The 17,703-nt window shown below is 36.6% G+C and overlaps 2 protein-coding genes across 2 annotated transcripts; both read right to left on the bottom strand.

The window, feature by feature from the left end:
- Positions 1-5,057: 5,057 nt before the first annotated feature.
- Positions 5,058-11,801, bottom strand: gid4 (GID complex subunit 4 homolog). Its single transcript, XM_034711008.1, has 6 exons — positions 11,400-11,801; positions 9,593-9,652; positions 7,936-8,043; positions 7,412-7,513; positions 7,113-7,243; positions 5,058-7,021 (listed from the first exon to the last, which is right to left on the bottom strand). Exons 1-6 carry the CDS (start codon positions 11,622-11,624, stop codon positions 6,958-6,960), a joined length of 690 nt encoding a protein of 229 aa, XP_034566899.1. The 5' UTR covers positions 11,625-11,801; the 3' UTR covers positions 5,058-6,957.
- Positions 11,802-14,321: 2,520 nt separating this feature from the next.
- On the bottom strand, positions 14,322-17,500 carry LOC117832046. The gene is made up of 7 exons (XM_034711009.1): positions 17,311-17,500; positions 16,941-17,009; positions 15,953-16,047; positions 15,706-15,832; positions 15,485-15,605; positions 15,337-15,407; positions 14,322-15,157 (listed from the first exon to the last, which is right to left on the bottom strand). The coding sequence occupies exons 1-7, from the start codon at positions 17,380-17,382 to the stop codon at positions 15,032-15,034; spliced, it is 681 nt and encodes a 226-aa protein (XP_034566900.1). The 5' UTR covers positions 17,383-17,500; the 3' UTR covers positions 14,322-15,031.
- Between the last annotated feature and the right edge of the window lie 203 nt (positions 17,501-17,703).

The raw sequence follows: 17,703 nt of genomic DNA, 5'->3' as shown, positions 1-17,703 counted from the left end.
AGTGGAAACTAGCTCTAATGACTACGTAAACAGTGTGTGTTTTTACAATGACTAACAGTGGAATGATGAGTTTGATTGATGGTAAAATGTGGCAGAGGACACTGAGCATGGTTAAAAAAAAAATAGATTTTTTTAAAATTCAGAAATTGCAAGATATTAAAAATACCTTAAATTGTATTTACTACTCTACATGTGTTAAGTTCCAGTACGAGTTGTTTTCGGAAATGCGCGTTCTTAACAATGGTACATTTCATATTCTTATTTTGTTACATTTGTTGTACAGTATATCTAGGTAGATTTGAGAAGGAATGTTGTTCCACAGGAGATAGTTTGAACTAACCCGAGGCTAGATATAGTGCTATGGTCGACTAGCCAGAGGAAAGATTATTTTATATAACTGACAGCGCCCTGGGAGGACTCGGTGGTGGAGGCTTATGAGAATAAAAAAGCTTAGATATGCAGAGCTGGCAGCAGAAACTGAACAGAGAGGATGGAAAGTTTCCTCACTGAGGGCTTATCCTTCTTATGAAAGCAAAAGAATTGTTTGTTCATTTCAAATATATAACTTTAATGTTGTTATCTTCTGATTGAATACAAGCGTACCAAGAGTCAGAATGCATGTGTTACTTTTCAATCCTATTATATCTGAAGGTAAGACAGGAAATAAAAAGATTCTTAGTTTGACAAACTTGTATTTGACATGTACTTTTTCAGTAATGGAGACGGTTCAAATAACTTGTTGCAAATAAACACAAATTCTACTTTGTTGGCACAGAAGTAGCCTGCGCATGCATACCTTACAAGACATGACTTTTATCCTTTTTTTATTTAGTGTATCCGTTTATTGACTTGTCTTCCCCATCTTCATCATCCTCATCAGCTAATAAAAATGCAAAAAAGGTTCCTGTTTGACTCGCTTGTCCTCAAAGATTTTGTAAGTTTTTGAGATAATGTTAGTTAATAATTTCTCAGATAATGTTTTAGTATATGTTCTATTACACCACACAAATGAATACCATGGTTATCTAACAACAGCTATTTGTAACACATCTTTTTGACTCATCACTTTTTACTTCCTTGAAAGTACATGATTAAAGGCACAATGAAGCACTGTAAGATATGAAATACTTTTACAACACGTGCACATCATCTAAAACAGTGTTCTTTAAAGTGGGGGTCACAGAAACTTTGAGGAAAGAAGGGAGGATTTATTTTAGTCATTCAAAATAAAATAGAAAAACAATAAAATCAACTAACCACATTATTTGTGACAATGACAGTTCAACACCCGTTATATAATTTTAGAAGTTATTAATCAATGCGCATCAAATTCTGGGTGTGCTTTTCTATTCCACTGTTTTAATTTAAAAGAATAACACACAACACTCTGACAAAATATTTACCAAATTAATGTTCAAGGAATTTGGGAAATTTAGTAAGAGGTGACTCTTTGCTAAAGGTTAATGCTATACAGAGGTCCTTGGTATAATAAATTCCATAAACCACAGAACTAAACTATGTTTGAATTTCTAATCTCATAATCATGCGTTATGATAATGGAATAATTATCAATTATATAATATTAATCATGCAATAATATATATATATATGTGTGTGTGTGTAAGATATGCTTATTTTTTACCTCTTTAATCTAATAACTTTTAAAATAATTATTACTTTATAGTCTCTTGTTTGCTTTATATATTTCTTTTGCACTGTCTACTCTGTTACTGTGACACTTAAATTTCCCCGTTGTGGGACGAGTAAAGGACTCTCTCTATGAACTGTATTAAAATCCTTTGGGACCGTGTTAGTTAGTTTATTTCACTTGATGCTATCAAATTACTTAACTATCATCAGATATGTGTTTAGACAGTAGATGTAACAAATGAAATGCACAATGATTATTTTTAATGAGCTTCCCTGATTACAAATGCAGTACAATTAGCGTTACACATCTTTTAGAAAAGAAGACTTCATTGTTAAAGCTGCATGAGGAAGAAGCTTTTCCACATTTCTTTCCTTTGTGTTTTCTAGCGACGCGGACTCCAGCACGTACCACATTGCCAAATTATCTTTGTCATCTATGTAATTTCTCAGGAAAGCTTTTCATAGTTTGATTATTAACCTGTGAAAAAGGAATTCTCAAGAACAAAACATTTGATGTACCTCTAATCTGTCCTTAAATTCTATGAAAGCCTTGTTGCTAATGTAAGACTGCTTTGAGTCAAGGATGAAGAGTCAAGGTTATTGACTCGTGCAGAAATTCAAGAGCTATTCAAGAGTCACTTCATTGTATAAAACAGATAGTCATTTTGAACAATGCAGAACATCAACTTTGCTTTTCCTGGAAAGCTGACACGGTCAACTGATCTGTATGTTGTCGCCAGGTAAGACGGCCTGCAGACTTTTTCTTGATTTGCAGCAGCAAAAAGTAGTACTTCTCACTGACTGTTAACTACTACTATATAACCTCAAATATGCAAAGGTTGGAATAGTTTTTAGATTGGTTTTGACTCTCAGACATGCACTGGAAAGAATACAGGACCAGATAACTAGGATAACAACCCTACTTAGGACCCTTTGTGACTACTTGAACACATCCACGACTGTTAGAGGCTTATATTTTCTAGCCCTTCCCCAGTCTGATCTGAACTGACAAAGCCTTTTGGGGGAGAGGTGAAGCGTCTCCAAGAATTTCTACCAAGTCCAGTTGCCTGACGGATCAAGCTTTGAACAGGACCTGAGGTTTTTTTTGGTCCACTGCTGACATCTAGTGGTGGCTGCTGTTCTCACTGTTTTCTGAACTATTGCATGGGTAGCTCAGACCAAACTTTACTGACATCCCTGCCCCAATAGCTCGAACAGTAAATATAGTCTTAAACTGATTCCAGATTTTGAATTTGATAAAACCTTGAACACAGATTGTTCAGGGGGAAAAAAGACTTTGGATGCATTTGGATTAGATCATGCGAGTTGTTAGGGTTAGGGTCAGTGTTTGGGTGAGGTGATAGGTTGCGAGACAGCCCAAAGGTTAGGGTTGGGGATCAAGTCCACTGACAAATACTGTGGTTAGGGTTAGGGATCAAGTCCACTGACAAATACTGTAGGTTAGGTTTAGGGATCAAGTCCACTGACAAATACTGTGGGTTAGGAATCTAGTTTTTTGGGTGGGGATCTGGATCAATCCTTCAGAGTGTCATCCACTGTTGTAACTGATAGATCCTCAAGTCTGACATCTACCTCAACACCATCATCTGTCTGATCATTGCTTTCTTCAACAATGGTACAGAGAGAGCCAGGAGCATCAGATGCCGACTCCACTCTTATCGCTGAGGAAGCAGTATTTGTAATCTTTTATCTCTGCCTAGTGTATACCCCAACTGGTTTAACTTGTTAGTTGCAGCTGCAAAGCCTCCATGCCAATCTCCAACCCCAGGACTGGATGCAGGACCCCAGAGACAACGGATGAATGGAAGGAGTTCACAGTTATGAGCCAGTTTTTTCACTAGGTACAATGGATCTTAAAGGAGCTCATCCAATTCACAAGCTGTAATTGTAATGGGGACTGCAGCAACCGGCAATGCTGCTGCAAGAAGAATGGTGTGAAACGTATCTCAGCATGCAGAAGTTGTACAGGCAGTGCATGCAAGAACCCTATCCATGGTGATGTAGAGTCTGGAAAAGCACAAGACTCTTAAGATATTTTGACAGTATTGTTTTTTAACTAGTATTTGTGGTATTGAAATAAACAATTAGAGCCACTTTTTAATGTTTGTGTAAAAGTGGGCGTGGACGTTTTTCCACCAAGGAGTGTTTTTTGTGCAAAATAATTGTTTGCAATCACTTCAGAATCCCAAATAACCCCTAGTTTGACCCGTCACGAGGTTAACTTTTTCAGTTTTTCACCAATAAGGTTCCAGGTACCCAAACTTGAAGTAGCTGTCATGGATTTTCCTACAGGAGTTGAGTTCAAACTTTCATATGTGTTAGTAGAGACCTTTATGAACACATTGGTGACAAATTATTTTGGTAAGGAATTTATTCCCAGATTGACCAAATATGGGCTAATTTTCCCTGACTACTATTGTACCAAACTTTTGAGAAAATACAGGAATAACATAAATTGAGCCATTCACAGGGACTGACTCGAGATTTTATAAAGAAATGCAAGTCTTCGTTACAGCTTATGACTGAGGCCAGCTGTCACTCACAACTACAGCGCCAAGTGGATAAAAAACAGAGAGACGTGGTGATCATCTGGAACAACATGGCTCAATCATTGGCCATGTTATTCAACAACTGAGGACGAGTTATGTTTCCTTTCTTTCTTTAGAAACGGTTATCAGTAGAGTAGAGTCATTACATAACTATCAAACAGCCAATATCCTGGGAAAACCACTGCAAGTAAATCTTTAACACAGAAAGACCAGCGTTATCATTTCAAGATGATGAGAAAAGAAGTTGATCTGGAAATTATTCATAATTACAAAAAAAACTAAGTAAATCTAAAGTATGGATGAACTGTATGTCTCCATGAGGCCTCCATTGAATTCAGACCAGACGTCAGGGTAACAAAACGTCCAATAACCTACTTTGTTTATTTAACACACTTATTCTTGCACAGTAGAGGTGTTCATGGACCAGAGACCTGATGCAGTGACTACCCCATGCAGGTCCATGTTTTATGATGGTTGATAGGGCCCGGTACTCTTACATTACAGCGTGACCCAGGTCAGTTTATCATAGTATTATATCTATATTTATTGTTGTGTGTCTGTATCTGGATCAGATATATTCAATCCAATGTTACTTTCATCAAACAGGATGAAGTATAATAGATTATCTGGTCCTGGATGATGAAAAATAGTATTCCCAGGGCAGGATCATTCTGATCCAGATTAAATACTTTGAACAGCTGGACCCTGGAGGTTATTGCAGGGAAGAACATTAAACCTACTGAGACCTTCTTTTCTTTACATGTCATGTAGTTCTCCTCTCTCTGCTGAGTGAGTCGCAGAATAAAGGCACAGATTAAACAACACACAATACAAAACTGTGTACAAAATATGTCATCTTTATTCCTCCTCACACAATGCAATCACTGCAGTTTTACATCATCTCCTTTCAACAAACAGACTTTAAATGACAAACTCCCACATAAACATTTGTTTCTTGCATTGCACATTTTTCTTTTCATGATTCATTAAAAAAAAGCGAAATTATTTTGAAGTCTTTCGGACTTCGTCCACTGAACTTAAGTTAAAAAATTACACTGCCATCAGTTATCCCCCACGACTCATCAATTAATCCACTTTGTCATGCTGCAGTCGGGCGAGTCAGCTTGAAGTGTATGAGCAACAATGAGGCAGGCAGGCGGGCGGAGTACATGCACTCTCCAGAGAAAAAACTTAAAACAACCTTTTCCCAAGAAAAGGGTTCAATTTCTTTTTTTCCACAAATTCTCTCACAGAAATAAAACTACCAACAAAGTCTTTTTAAAAATGAACTTATATGTTTAAAAGTGTAAGGCAGAGGGTTTTTTTCTAAAGCATCAAAGGCGGTTTTCGCTCTCATCTCCTTTTTTTTTTTTAACTTTAGACGCGTAGCCGTTAGCTACAAAAGGTTCACTTAGTAGACAACAGGCATGTTCTTTGAAGCGGTCGATGTTACATCCGACTACTGTACGATATCAAAACTGCAGTAACATTGACTTATTCAGCTACATTGATCTGATTCAGTAGATGGAAGTACTGTAAATAACTGCAACCACATGTAGACTGAAACTAAAGGTCCTGACTTCACACACTGCACTGTTTCGTACATGCCACATAAACCGTTACTCCACTCTTCTTCATGTCTCCCGTATGTCGACATCTTTGACTGACTGACAAATCTCGCTGTTCACTGTGGTGGAATGTTTTGTCACATATCTGAGCTTCAATGCTGGTCATTTCAGTTCAATACATCTACATAATGTTCCTACTTTTGTTATGCTTTTCACTCAACATCATTCAAGATAAAGACAAATAAATCAAAACACTCTGGAAGACAAATGAAATAGTAAAGTGGCGTTAGAATTTCTACCTAATAGAGACCTTTGGCTTGCATAGAAATATCTGACATGAAGCAAGTTTTCAGTGAGATAACTGTGTAGAGAGGATTCTCTGAAAAGCAGCAGTTTTTGGTAATTATTAAATATTAGAAATTAGTTGTTCAGATGCCATCTTTGCTGTTAAGCTAATTCTAACTCCCATGTTCAGCTGTCGTTTGTCAGCATTACAATATGACCCACACATACTATCCCTGAGCAACCAGACTATAACCTTCAGTTTTACATACCTTGCATAAAAAGTAGATCATCCTCCCTTCTTCTGCAATCTTCTGGCAATAAACCATGAAACTGCTCAAATCACTATAGGGCATCAGAGTGCAGACTGCAAGGATAATATATATATTTAAAAGAAGAGGCAAAACTTTACTGAACAAAACTCTTCTCACAACGTTACACCCTTTTCTTTTGCAGCTCTTACCTAAAAGGCGTGTATTTTTAGTGTCTCTGGTGAAGGAAAACCTGTTATGATTTCCAACCACAGGGGACTACATCCTATGAGAGCATGAAGAAATCAGGTTACACAAAATGAAAACTCAAAATATTCATCGAAAAAAAAAAAACAAGGATCAAAATGAAATTCAAGGCAAACAGCAGTCTTATGTTCACTGTAAAAACGGTCCATCCATCACTGATCTTTTATCAGCTCCTCTCTCTCTCTTTCTCTGTGTCGTCTTTCTTTCAGTCCGTCAATAGAGTATCTGATCACAGGTTGGGCCCTGCAGCAAGGATCAGGATCAGCTCCAGTCTTTTCAATTAAGGGGCTCTCCATCGATCCCACCTCGTTTAACCACAGATCAGCAAGAACAGTCCTCAACTTGACTCGATACTCGTCTGTGTGTTCGTCACCGGAACTCGTAAATAGGCATACTGTGCTCTCGAACGTGGTTAAGGTTTAGAGACTGGTACCTGCAAAAAGTATATAAAAAAGGGATATCAGAGTAGAAAACTTGCAACAAATGCAGCAAAAGAGATTTATGTTTGCAATGATTATAGTCACCATTCAGAGCTCCTATGATAATAGTACCCCTCGATAGTGGCTGTGGACTTCTGAAAGCAGATATAATAAAAGCCGGCAAAGGAGGCACCGCTGATGTCTTTGATGGTGTGGTCTGGAACAAGAAACTGCTCCTGAGGATGCAAGACAGAAAAAAAAAGGAGAGGTTAAATCTGTGGAAATGCTGCCCACCCTGTAGGCATCCAAAGCATGCAGAGTGTCACCCAGAACAGTGATTTTACTGTATGACATTTCATGTGGCTGAACCACAGACTGTATAAATAATTGATGTAGTATCTGACCTTCCACCTCATGAAGACATAATCGCTGTTGTCCAGAGCTTCGTAGTCAAAGTCATCTGAGTTGAAGCTTTTGGCATATTTGTAAAAAGGCTTGAACTTGCCCTGTACAGAGATAAATAAAAACAAGTCAAGACAACAGAAAGTTGTGAAATTATTTCAAACAAAGACGTTTATGTCTTTAATTGAAAGCCTTTCTGTTAAATGACAATGAATCACAACATGCTTTTGAAACTGCTTGATATCTAATGTTTCTTGATATGATATTCATATTTATGAAGGCCTCAAAACGATTTATCAATGCTACTTCTGCTCTGTTTTATCTGTTGTTCAATGACAGGTAGCCTAAAAGTCGTTTTAAAGACATTTAAGGTTAAAGACTGGTTAAGGCCACAGGTGCATACTGTAGTTCAATGTAAACAACCTCTACTCTAAACCTTATTTGGAAAACTTCTTACAATCTGTTCTTCATTAAGCATCAATGTGTAATTAGTAACAAAACATAATAACAGTCAAACAGGACATACCCAGTGCTTTCGGTCCACATCTTCATCTGCGTCCCACTTCCGTGTTAAAAAAGGCCTTTTTTGACTGATAATTTCACCAGCAAAGAATGTTGTGAGTGTTGGATACTCCTGCCACACAAAGAAGGGAGAGAGGAAAGAAAGCCTTAATATAAGAGGAGTGATTTAGTTTCTTTCATTCAAGGCATTCACCCAGTGTTCATTTCGTCAACGAAATTATGACGATAAATGTTAGTCAACAACAAATTTTTTCATGACGAAGACGAGACTATGACAAGCTCAAGTGCATCACTGATAATAAAAACTCTGACGAACGTATGTTTTGATTTTGTTGACGAGACGAAAAATTTTGTGGCGGACCATCGGACATTAAGCATCCATGTTTCCCCCGCTGTGGGTCTAATCTTTTAAAATAAAAGCGAGTCATTCCTGTGACGACAGGCTGAGTTATTATCTGAGGGGCTCAGTGTTAGCTTGGTCTCTACCTGCAGCAGGTGTGCTTTATGAACCAGCTCTCCTCACCTCCATGCATCTGTCTCATCTTCATTGAGGATTTTCACCCCCCAGTGTGTGTTAGTGACAAAGTTTGGTGATACATCAGACACATTTAGTAAGTTTTTATCAACTCCTTGTTGAAAGATGCAGATGCATTTCAGAGTGCCTTGAACTGACTGTCCAGTGCGCCTCTCACTGCAGGTACATTCAAGGACCGTCGTAAATTAGCAATACAGACCTTTCATGGAATTTTTCTGTGAATCAAGATAATCAAAATACAGTCACAGTGGTCACATCAAGAATGTTTTCTTTTCATTTTTTTGTAGGGACAGGCTGAATTATTTAACTTAAGATATTACAAAAGCAAAAGTGTTAAAAGAGTGAAATGTTGCTGATTTTACACTTGGTATAACCCTGTTACCAATATCTGATCGACCACATGAATTATTTAAAGAGTGAAGATGTTTCGGCAAAAATCAAAGACTAAAATGTTTTGAGTTTTCTGCAACTAAAACTAGACTAAAACTATAAAGGGCTGAAAAGACTAAAATGTGACTAAAACTAACAGGCATTTTCGTCTAAAGACTAAGACTAAGACTAAATCTAAAATAGCCGCCAAAATGAATACTGCATTCACCTAAGCCCTGTACATCCAGACGTCCAGATGTACCCAAATTGGCTGTTTCAGACAGTTGAGGGAAACATCACACATAAGAGAGAGAATTATCCTCATTTTGGATTTCTACTGTTTTCATCTAAGTAACAGAAATGTGAATAATTACAGTCATCTAAGATTTCTTATGCACGACTTTTCAGTCTAAATGAGACTTGTTGTATCTCTGGAGCAACACACACAACCTCTACTCCTCTTTCACAGCACCCTGCTGCAGCCAAAATGCGCAGCAGGATCCTGCTGGCCTGTTCCCTCCACATGTTGCATAATGTAACGAGTATACCGTTGACACACTTACTGTATTCTAAGGACTCAAGTCTAGACCTGAAAGTAGAGGTTGAACCTAACGGCCTCATATTTGTCTTCTCCAATGTTACACAATTTAGCTCATATCAATCAAGTGGGAACCAGTTGCAACACGCTGAAATGTGTGAACAGTTTATCTTTAGATGGAGTAAAGGTCAGTATTAGTGACCTAGTTTTAAAGCTTACCTCAGTCAGGCCTTTGATCTTCAGGTATCCACACAAATATGAGTCCTCCATTGTCACATGCTGCCCAAGACAAACAAATGGAGAGTCATTTTTAGAACATAATAGTGTGGCTCAATAGGGTCAAAATAACAGGTGCAGAAATGGTTCCCCCTTTTCTTTCTTTAATACGTGGTACAAATGTTTTTTATATATATATATATAATTTATATCTTTGTATAAATACTTTGTTACTGTGACACTTCAATTTCCCCGTTGTGGGACGAGTAAAGGACTATCTTATCTTAACAATAAGCACAGAGACTGCTGAAAGCTGCAGTATGTTGTCTCCCTTTGCTATTTAGTATTGACAATAACAACATATTGTACTAATACAAATAAACACACTATGTGCACTTTCACAACTTTGATAGAATGTTTATTTGACTGGAAATTGTGCAAGACTTTTAAGCACACTCAGTACATCGCATATTAATCTATGAATATGATAAAGTGAAATTATGCGGGGTAAAATGTTGCACATTGAAGACGTAGTTGCAAAGATGCACTTGCACTGTATAGATTGCGTGATATATCAGAATATAATGTATAATTGTATCACAAAGTTGTGCTGAGAATATCTCGAATATCACCTCTGAGGTGAAGATTCATTTTTGTCTCTCGTCTATTTTTGTAACTTTTTGAATTTTTCTATTTTCGTTATTTTGGAACTACCTACTGTCTGTATTTATTCTGTAATATTAACTTCTCTCATACAGTAGGCTTCCTTCTCTTCTTTTCTGTCCGTTATATGTCTATCTCTGTTTGTGTTTAAATCTAAAAAGCAAAATAAAATATTCATAACAAAATAAAAACAAAAAACAAAATAATAAAAATAAAGAATATAATGTATATGCGAGAAAACGTACATGCATGTATAAGAATGTAAAAAAGCAAATATAAATGCAATATGTAAACATGTAAACAAATGTGACAAAGGCGAATTTGATTTACTTTGATACAGTTCTGGATTAGAAAATTATAACATATTAGAGTGAATACGCACCAATGTTTTTACAATATTTATACACTTTTTTTTTCAAAAGTTGAAATAGAACTGCAGATTATTTTGCATAGTTTAAGTTCCTGATGGATGACTCAAATTATTTGACTTGAATAAATCTAGTAAAGTTGCATGCAGGGAGGCGTTACAGCCAGTGGTGGACAGTAACAAAGTAAATTTACTTGAGTACTGTACTTTCGTACATTTTTTGAGTATATGTACTTTAATTGAGTATTATTTTTGGGGGGAACTTATTACTTTTACTCCACTACATTCAGAAGACAGTTATTTTACTTTTCACTCAACTACTTTATTATCAATGCTCTAGTTACCCACAACTTTTGCTTTGAAGTCGGCTCATGAATTTTCTTAGTATATATACATTGACTTAAGTAATGAAGCTGTGCACTTTTTCCACCACTGGTTACAGCAGGTATGGGGGTTGAATAACTGTGAACGCTTGTGGGTCAATAACACTCATTCGGGGAGCTGGTTGCATAAAATGCCTACGTGGTTGGGTGGTATGTGTACTGAAAACTAGCTTATGGAAATTTAATTCCTGTGATTTTGTCCTAACTCGTTATGTCAAAGCAGAAAAGGTCGCTGAAAAGTAGGTCAGTGTGTTAGTAATTTATGCCAACCAGCTGAAAAATGAGCCCAACAAGCTAACGTGTGCTAAGGGATATAAATACGCTGAGTTCGCAGATGACAGCCAACAAAACGAGCTTTAATATCAAACAGGACGAGCAGAAGTTAACAAAACGTTACCTGCAGAACCACCTCAACGTCGTAGGAGTTGCCTTTGCTCTTCTGATATCCCCGAAACTGTGAGCCGCTATAGAGCAGCGAGGTGGCCACCCCGGGCTGGTACGTGTTGATCGGGGCAGGGGGGAAAAGAGAGACCGGGGATGGGCAGGCCAAGCCGGTGGTACTGCAGCACTCTGCTCGGACAGGCATAATGAGCGCAAGGGTGTCACCGTCAGCAACCGTCATGAACTTAACGACGGAGTCAACAACAGTACGAGAGAGAAAGGAGACTGACAGGAGAGGATCTGCCAGCGGGGTGAGCCCCTGAAGTCAAACAACTTCCCTTGATTTGGGAAGCTAGCCCATGGAATTATCACTGAGGACGGATACTATGCTATGCGACGTCCCATGCTGCATTCAAGTACGCCTCGGATGATCATGTTTGCTGATTTGTGTTTTGTTTTTTTATAACTTTATTTTTCAAGTGTGTTACACTACGGAAGAGAGTTAGGGCCACTGAAAAAAAATCTAGATATTTTTTTATTATTACTATGACAAAAATAAGAATTCTGACTTTAATCTCAGAAATTCTGACTTTCTGACTTTAATCACAGAATTCTGACTTTTTTTCAGAACAATAATAATAACAAATATTTTGGACCTTAATTTTTTTTTTTTATTCACTTGCCCTCATCCTCTTCCGTAGTTACACCAATGTGACACACAACAAGGTAAGAACCTTCTACACAACAGTTACAAAGTAGATCACCTAAACAGAACAACAACAAATGGAATAACAAAAGGAACAAGACAGATTAATCAAGCATACAGATAAACAGGTTTAAAGTTGTGTACTGACAATTACACACAAAAAATCCATAACCTTTTTATCATACTCCACCCTTTCTATTGTTCATCCCCAAATGCAGTACCTCAACTGGGGTACATAGCATGAGATATGTTAATGGGAAAAAAAAAATAAATAAACAAAGCAACAACAAAAAACAAACAAACAGACAGACACAGGTACAAAACCAATCTCCCCACAGAATTATTTATATATGTAGTACACTTGGCAGTGAATAATTAATTAATCGATATCCCAAATTAATGATATGTATATATATATATACACACACACACACACACACACACATATATATATATATATATATCTTAAAAAAAACTCAAAACGTTGTATTTTCAAAATACAAAGTGCATTCAACAATACATAGGAGTACATTCTGTTACATCATGTTTATTTAGCAACCATAAGCCTACTTTAAATTACTATACCATGGAATAAAAAAAGCAACTAAATTACTCCAAGCACAGACAACTTAGTTTGAAATGTTCATCTGGAATGAAACAAACGTTTCGCAACTAGTTGGGTAAAGTTAGAAAGATATTCACAGATTCGAGCTTCTCGGATCAATAGCTTGTTAACGAAAGGAGGTAAAAGCACAAAATACACGTCTTTCCCATCAGTGCAAGACAGACAACGAGCTACAACACAATTTTCATCAATATAGGCCGTCTCTCGTGTTGTGCAAATAACATTGGTCTCTATGCGCTGCCGGTGGTGAGGCGAGTGGGCAGGGACCGTGTACAAAGTGTACTGCCGAAAAATTAAGCTATGAAAAAAAATCAAAAACTTCACTGTTATACAGACTAGTGTCCTGAAAGTCGCTGCAAACCTTCATCATGTCCTCCTGATTGTACTACAACAGTTAAGTTGAGAATATGTCTTTTTTCATAATTTTGGGGAATTTTTATTGCAGATAATATTCGATAACTTCACTGTTATACAGACTAGTGTCCTGAAAGTCACTGCATACCTTCATCATGTCCTCTTGATTGTACTACAACATTAGGGTTTGAGAATATGTCTTTTTTCATAATTTTGGGGAATTTTAATTGCAGATAATATTCGATAACTTCACTGTTATACAGTGTAGACGCATGAAAGTCACTGCAAACCTTCATCATGTCCTCCTGATTGTACTACAACATTAGGTTTGAGAATAAACAGTTTGTCATAATTTTGGGGAATTTTTATTGCAGATAATATTCAATAACTTCACTGTTATACAGTGTAGACGCATGAAAGTCACTGCAAACCTTCATCATGTCCTCCTGATTGTACTACAACATTAGGTTTGAGAATATGTCTTTTTTCATAATTTTGGGGAATTTTTATTTCAGATAATATTCAATAACTTCACTGTTATACAGTGTAGACTCATGAAAGTCACTGCAAACCTTCATCATGTCCTCCTGATTGTACTACAACATTAGGTTTGAGAATAAACAGTTTGTCATAATTATAGGGAATGTTTATTGCAGATAATATTCAATAACTTCACTGTTATACAGTGTAGACTCATGAAAGTCACTGCATACCTTCATCATGTCCTCCTGATTGTACTACAACATTAGGTTTGAGAATATGTCTTTTTTCATAATTTTGGGGAATTTTAATTTCAGGTAATATTCAATAACTTCACTGTTATACAGTGTAGACTTCCGAAAGTCACTGCAAACCTTCATCATGTCCTCCTGATTGTTCTAAAGTCTTAAGTTGAGAATATGTTTTTTTTTCAGAATTTGTTGCAAATGATATTCAATAACTTCACTGTTATACAGGCTAGTGTCCTAAAAAGGCTCTTTCATAACTATAAGACACATTTTTATGGAATAACCACAATATTTGACTTTTATACAGGTTAAACAATGGAATTCATGTCAACCACAAGGGTGTTCTCGCTAGTTTCATAATAACCTTTAGTTCCAAGGGGAACACTAGGAACTCTTTCAAAGTATACTCTCTGAGTATTGATACATTAACCAGAATTTATTTTGACATTAAAACACTGTGTGTGACCTTTGAAGTTTTACATAGCACAAAATTAAAGAAAATAAGCAAGGGAAGAGACATCAGCACTAGAGTGCACTTCTTAGAGTGCATTTATTTTTCAAGTATTCAATGTATCAAAAAAAAAAATTCACAAGGGGAAACAAAAGTCTGACATTGACATTCAGTCATTCAATGGCCCCATGACATGAATCCAGACTCAGAGAAATAATCTATTATGAGTTTTGATACAGTATAACTATTAGAATTTAGAAAGAAATATGCAAAAAGAAACACTCATTGAATCACTGTCCACACAAATTTTAACATTAGCATAAAAGGGTCACATTTTCTATGACTTTTGATACAGTATAACTATTAGCATTTAGAAAGAAATATGCAAAAAGAAACACTCATCGGATCACTATACCATACATATCTCTGTGCAAGTCAAAAATCCAAATTTTAACATAAGAAAACAGAAATACGTTCACAACTTCTATCTGCAAGGATGAATGGATCTGAAATTTGTATTAAGAATCTAATATAAAAAACAGATATTTATTGTAGTTTCCCAAAGTTTGAAGCACATATTTCTCCTTATTTTTTCATAATGTAATGCTTTTTTTAAAAAACCAAAAAAAAACCAAACCTGAGCTTATAACTTGTGGCTGGACCACACTTCCACATAAATACAGTCTGTAAATATAGTCCTACTGTTAAAGATTATTGAATTCTATTCCAAAAATCTCCTGAGCTTAACTTTTCCATCTCAGGTCAGAGTTAGTCAAACTTACCCTCAGCTACTCAACTCAGGGCTCTTGCACAACTCACAATACCAGGGGGTATCTGTGCTTGGTATTTGTGATGCTGTAATTCCAAGGCAATGTGTGTGAAACCACCTTGTGCAAGTCTCACATTGAATCTACATGGGGATAAGAAATTTTAACATTCTGAGAAAATATTATTTCAAGATATCGGTAATGCATAAAAGTATATTTGATTACTTTAATGCTATGTTTCATCCCAAATTATCAACTAACTGTTTAGCCACTACTCAGATTATCTATTGATGCTTAAGAAACATTAAACACTACAACTCACCCAAACAGCATTAGCAACATTTTTGGGTAGGTCCTCACTTCCACACAGGGAACAGAAGTCATCCTTTGAAACTGGAAACAAGTCAAGTATATTAGTATTGAGTTTGTAGGATGTCTTCAACATATTAATTTAAGGTTTCACTCTATACCTGATCCTTTCAGAATTTCTTCTGCCATTTCTCTTCTTAGAACCTGAAGACGTTTCTTTGCAGAGTCAATGTGAAATGTTTGTGGTATGTTTGGGAATCCCATCACTGTCATCTTGGCCATCTGTACGGATGGAAAATAATATATGTGCTGTTCATGATCTTTCGCAGTAAAACTACATGCCGTTTTGTCATCATAAAGACAACATGTTCCACAGAATCACCTGCATGACAAAGACCCCACAACTGGTGACATCTTTCTGGAAGGTATGGGTTATCTGGCCAGGCTGCCACTTGATGTTAACCCAGTCCTCCTTTCCAAATCTGTTCCTGCGCATCTTGAAATATTGTCTACCAGAGAACAATGAAATTAGTGTTGATTTACATTTGCAGTTAATCTTTGGTTTTACTTAGTGTATGTATAATAATAATGACAATTATAACATTATCCAAGTATGTATGTTATGTTACCCAAATCTGTGACCAGCCTTTTTGGACTCCTCAACTTCATTTGACCCTTGCTGAGGGTCAACCACAAAAATGTGGCTTGAGAGGGCATGAAGATACTATAAAAAGAGAAAGTAAGACCATTAAACCATGCCATCTATAAATATGTCAGAATATTTGACATGTGCCAAATCGATTGATTTCTGTAAAACTTAAGAATTACAAATGACAAATTGATTAACAGCAATGAGATCACAACATAGACAAGTGTAAATAAACAAAGAAAAAAGCCATCTTAAATGTGAACATTTTATCAGTGTAGTGAGTACTGGCTACTGTCAGATCAGAGAAAAGTGAGAAACAGTTTTGGTCATCATGAATGAAAGAAAACTCAAATCACAAATGACATTGGGTGCTTCTCAATTTGCAATTTTGTGCTTTGTTGCTTCCTCTCTCCTCTGGTGCATTGGAAATCACTCTTCCTCCACCATGATGGAGGATATTGCTATTCCTTAAATGCACCTGGAGATAAGGAGAGAGAAGGCTTCGGGCCAGGACACACCATGCAGCAATACCCCTTTGACTGCATATCTTTACAAATTGTTCAGCTGATCTGACTTTTTCAAACATGTTTCCAAATTGTCTGTGACAAGGACAACATTCGAGGGCTATATAGAGGTTCACCAGCCACCTGGTACATGAAGTGGACAGAGCCCTAACTCAAATCCTCGCTGAGAGGAGTTAAGAGGTGAGGAAGATATGTAAGTGAGGGAAACTAGAAAATCATTAAGGTATTGAGAAGCATCATTACTGTAGGACAGTCCGAATGCTTTGTTTGTTCAATAATTTTTTGGTAATTATTTCATTTAGATAGGAATAAAGACCATTTAAAACTACAATAATCTTAAAAGTAATCCTGACACAACGATAACATGCTTATGTATGTAGTAAATGTAAAATCCTGTTCTCAGAACAGTGTGTGTGTGGGTTGATAAATGACATATGTACTTACCACAAACTTCCAGTGCACATTTCTTATGTTAACAAATCCAATGGCTCCATCATAGTCATCAAATGTGACCTAACAAAATGTGTGAAAAAGGAAAAAGAAGTGTATTTTTCTGTACTATACAGAAGCAAAACAAAGAGTTAAATTAATTAAACAAACACACAAAAACAAACTATGCATTATGTATTTTCCCTCACAGGACCAAGCAAAAAAGGAATGTTGCAATTCACATGCATCACATCAAAGATACATCAACATCAGTAGATGTGTCCACATAATACGCATGATTCAGTCTCCTATCTGAAGCCTACTAACAAACCTACAGGATACAACAGTAAAGTGAATAAAGTAACATGATTACAGTTGTACTCACCTTTTTTAACCCTTGCCTGGCCATCTGTTCCCTTGTGCCATGTAATATTACGCCAATGGTGTAGTGATTCATCAAGTACAGTCGCTGGGCAGTACCCTTGGAGTTGAGGATGGCTCTGATGTAACATTCTATCACCTTTTGGGGGAATTAGATGTAATATTAATAAAGGTGCTTGATAGAAATAAGACTCTAGGCCTTCTGACCTGATAGTCAGAGGGCCTGGAAGTCATTTCATGCAGCACATAAACATTTTTAGGGATTTGTGCATGTACAGATAGAGTAATTTCACCTATTTGATACAAAAACAGTTTTAATGAGAAACTTGCCTCGCCCATGATGAGTTCATCAGGCTTCAATGTTTGGAATTCCCTGTGCCGGAGGGTGTAAGTGGTT

The sequence above is a fragment of the Notolabrus celidotus genome, chromosome 20 (assembly GCF_009762535.1).
Source record: "Notolabrus celidotus isolate fNotCel1 chromosome 20, fNotCel1.pri, whole genome shotgun sequence".
Lineage (NCBI taxonomy): Eukaryota > Metazoa > Chordata > Actinopteri > Labriformes > Labridae > Notolabrus > Notolabrus celidotus.
This window is presented reverse-complemented; position numbering and strand designations above follow the sequence as displayed.

What these genes read in the sequence shown, in the direction of transcription:
- gid4 (XM_034711008.1), bottom strand. Translation starts at nt 11,624, where the DNA reads ATGACGGTTGCTGACGGTGACACCCTTGCGCTCATTATGCCTGTCCGA. An exon ending in AGATCAAAGGCCTGACTGAG is followed by an intron (nt 8,044 to 9,592) that starts GTAAGCTTTAAA and finishes TTTGTGTGGCAG; the next exon opens with GAGTATCCAACACTCACAAC. An exon ending in ATGTCTTCATGAGGTGGAAG is followed by an intron (nt 7,244 to 7,411) that starts GTCAGATACTAC and finishes TTGCATCCTCAG; the next exon opens with GAGCAGTTTCTTGTTCCAGA.
- LOC117832046 (XM_034711009.1), bottom strand. Translation starts at nt 17,382, where the DNA reads ATGAATCACTACACCATTGGCGTAATATTACATGGCACAAGGGAACAG. An exon ending in CCAGGCAAGGGTTAAAAAAG is followed by an intron (nt 17,010 to 17,310) that starts GTGAGTACAACT and finishes ACATTTTGTTAG; the next exon opens with GTCACATTTGATGACTATGA. An exon ending in ATGTTGCTAATGCTGTTTGG is followed by an intron (nt 15,158 to 15,336) that starts GTGAGTTGTAGT and finishes ATCCCCATGTAG; the next exon opens with ATTCAATGTGAGACTTGCAC.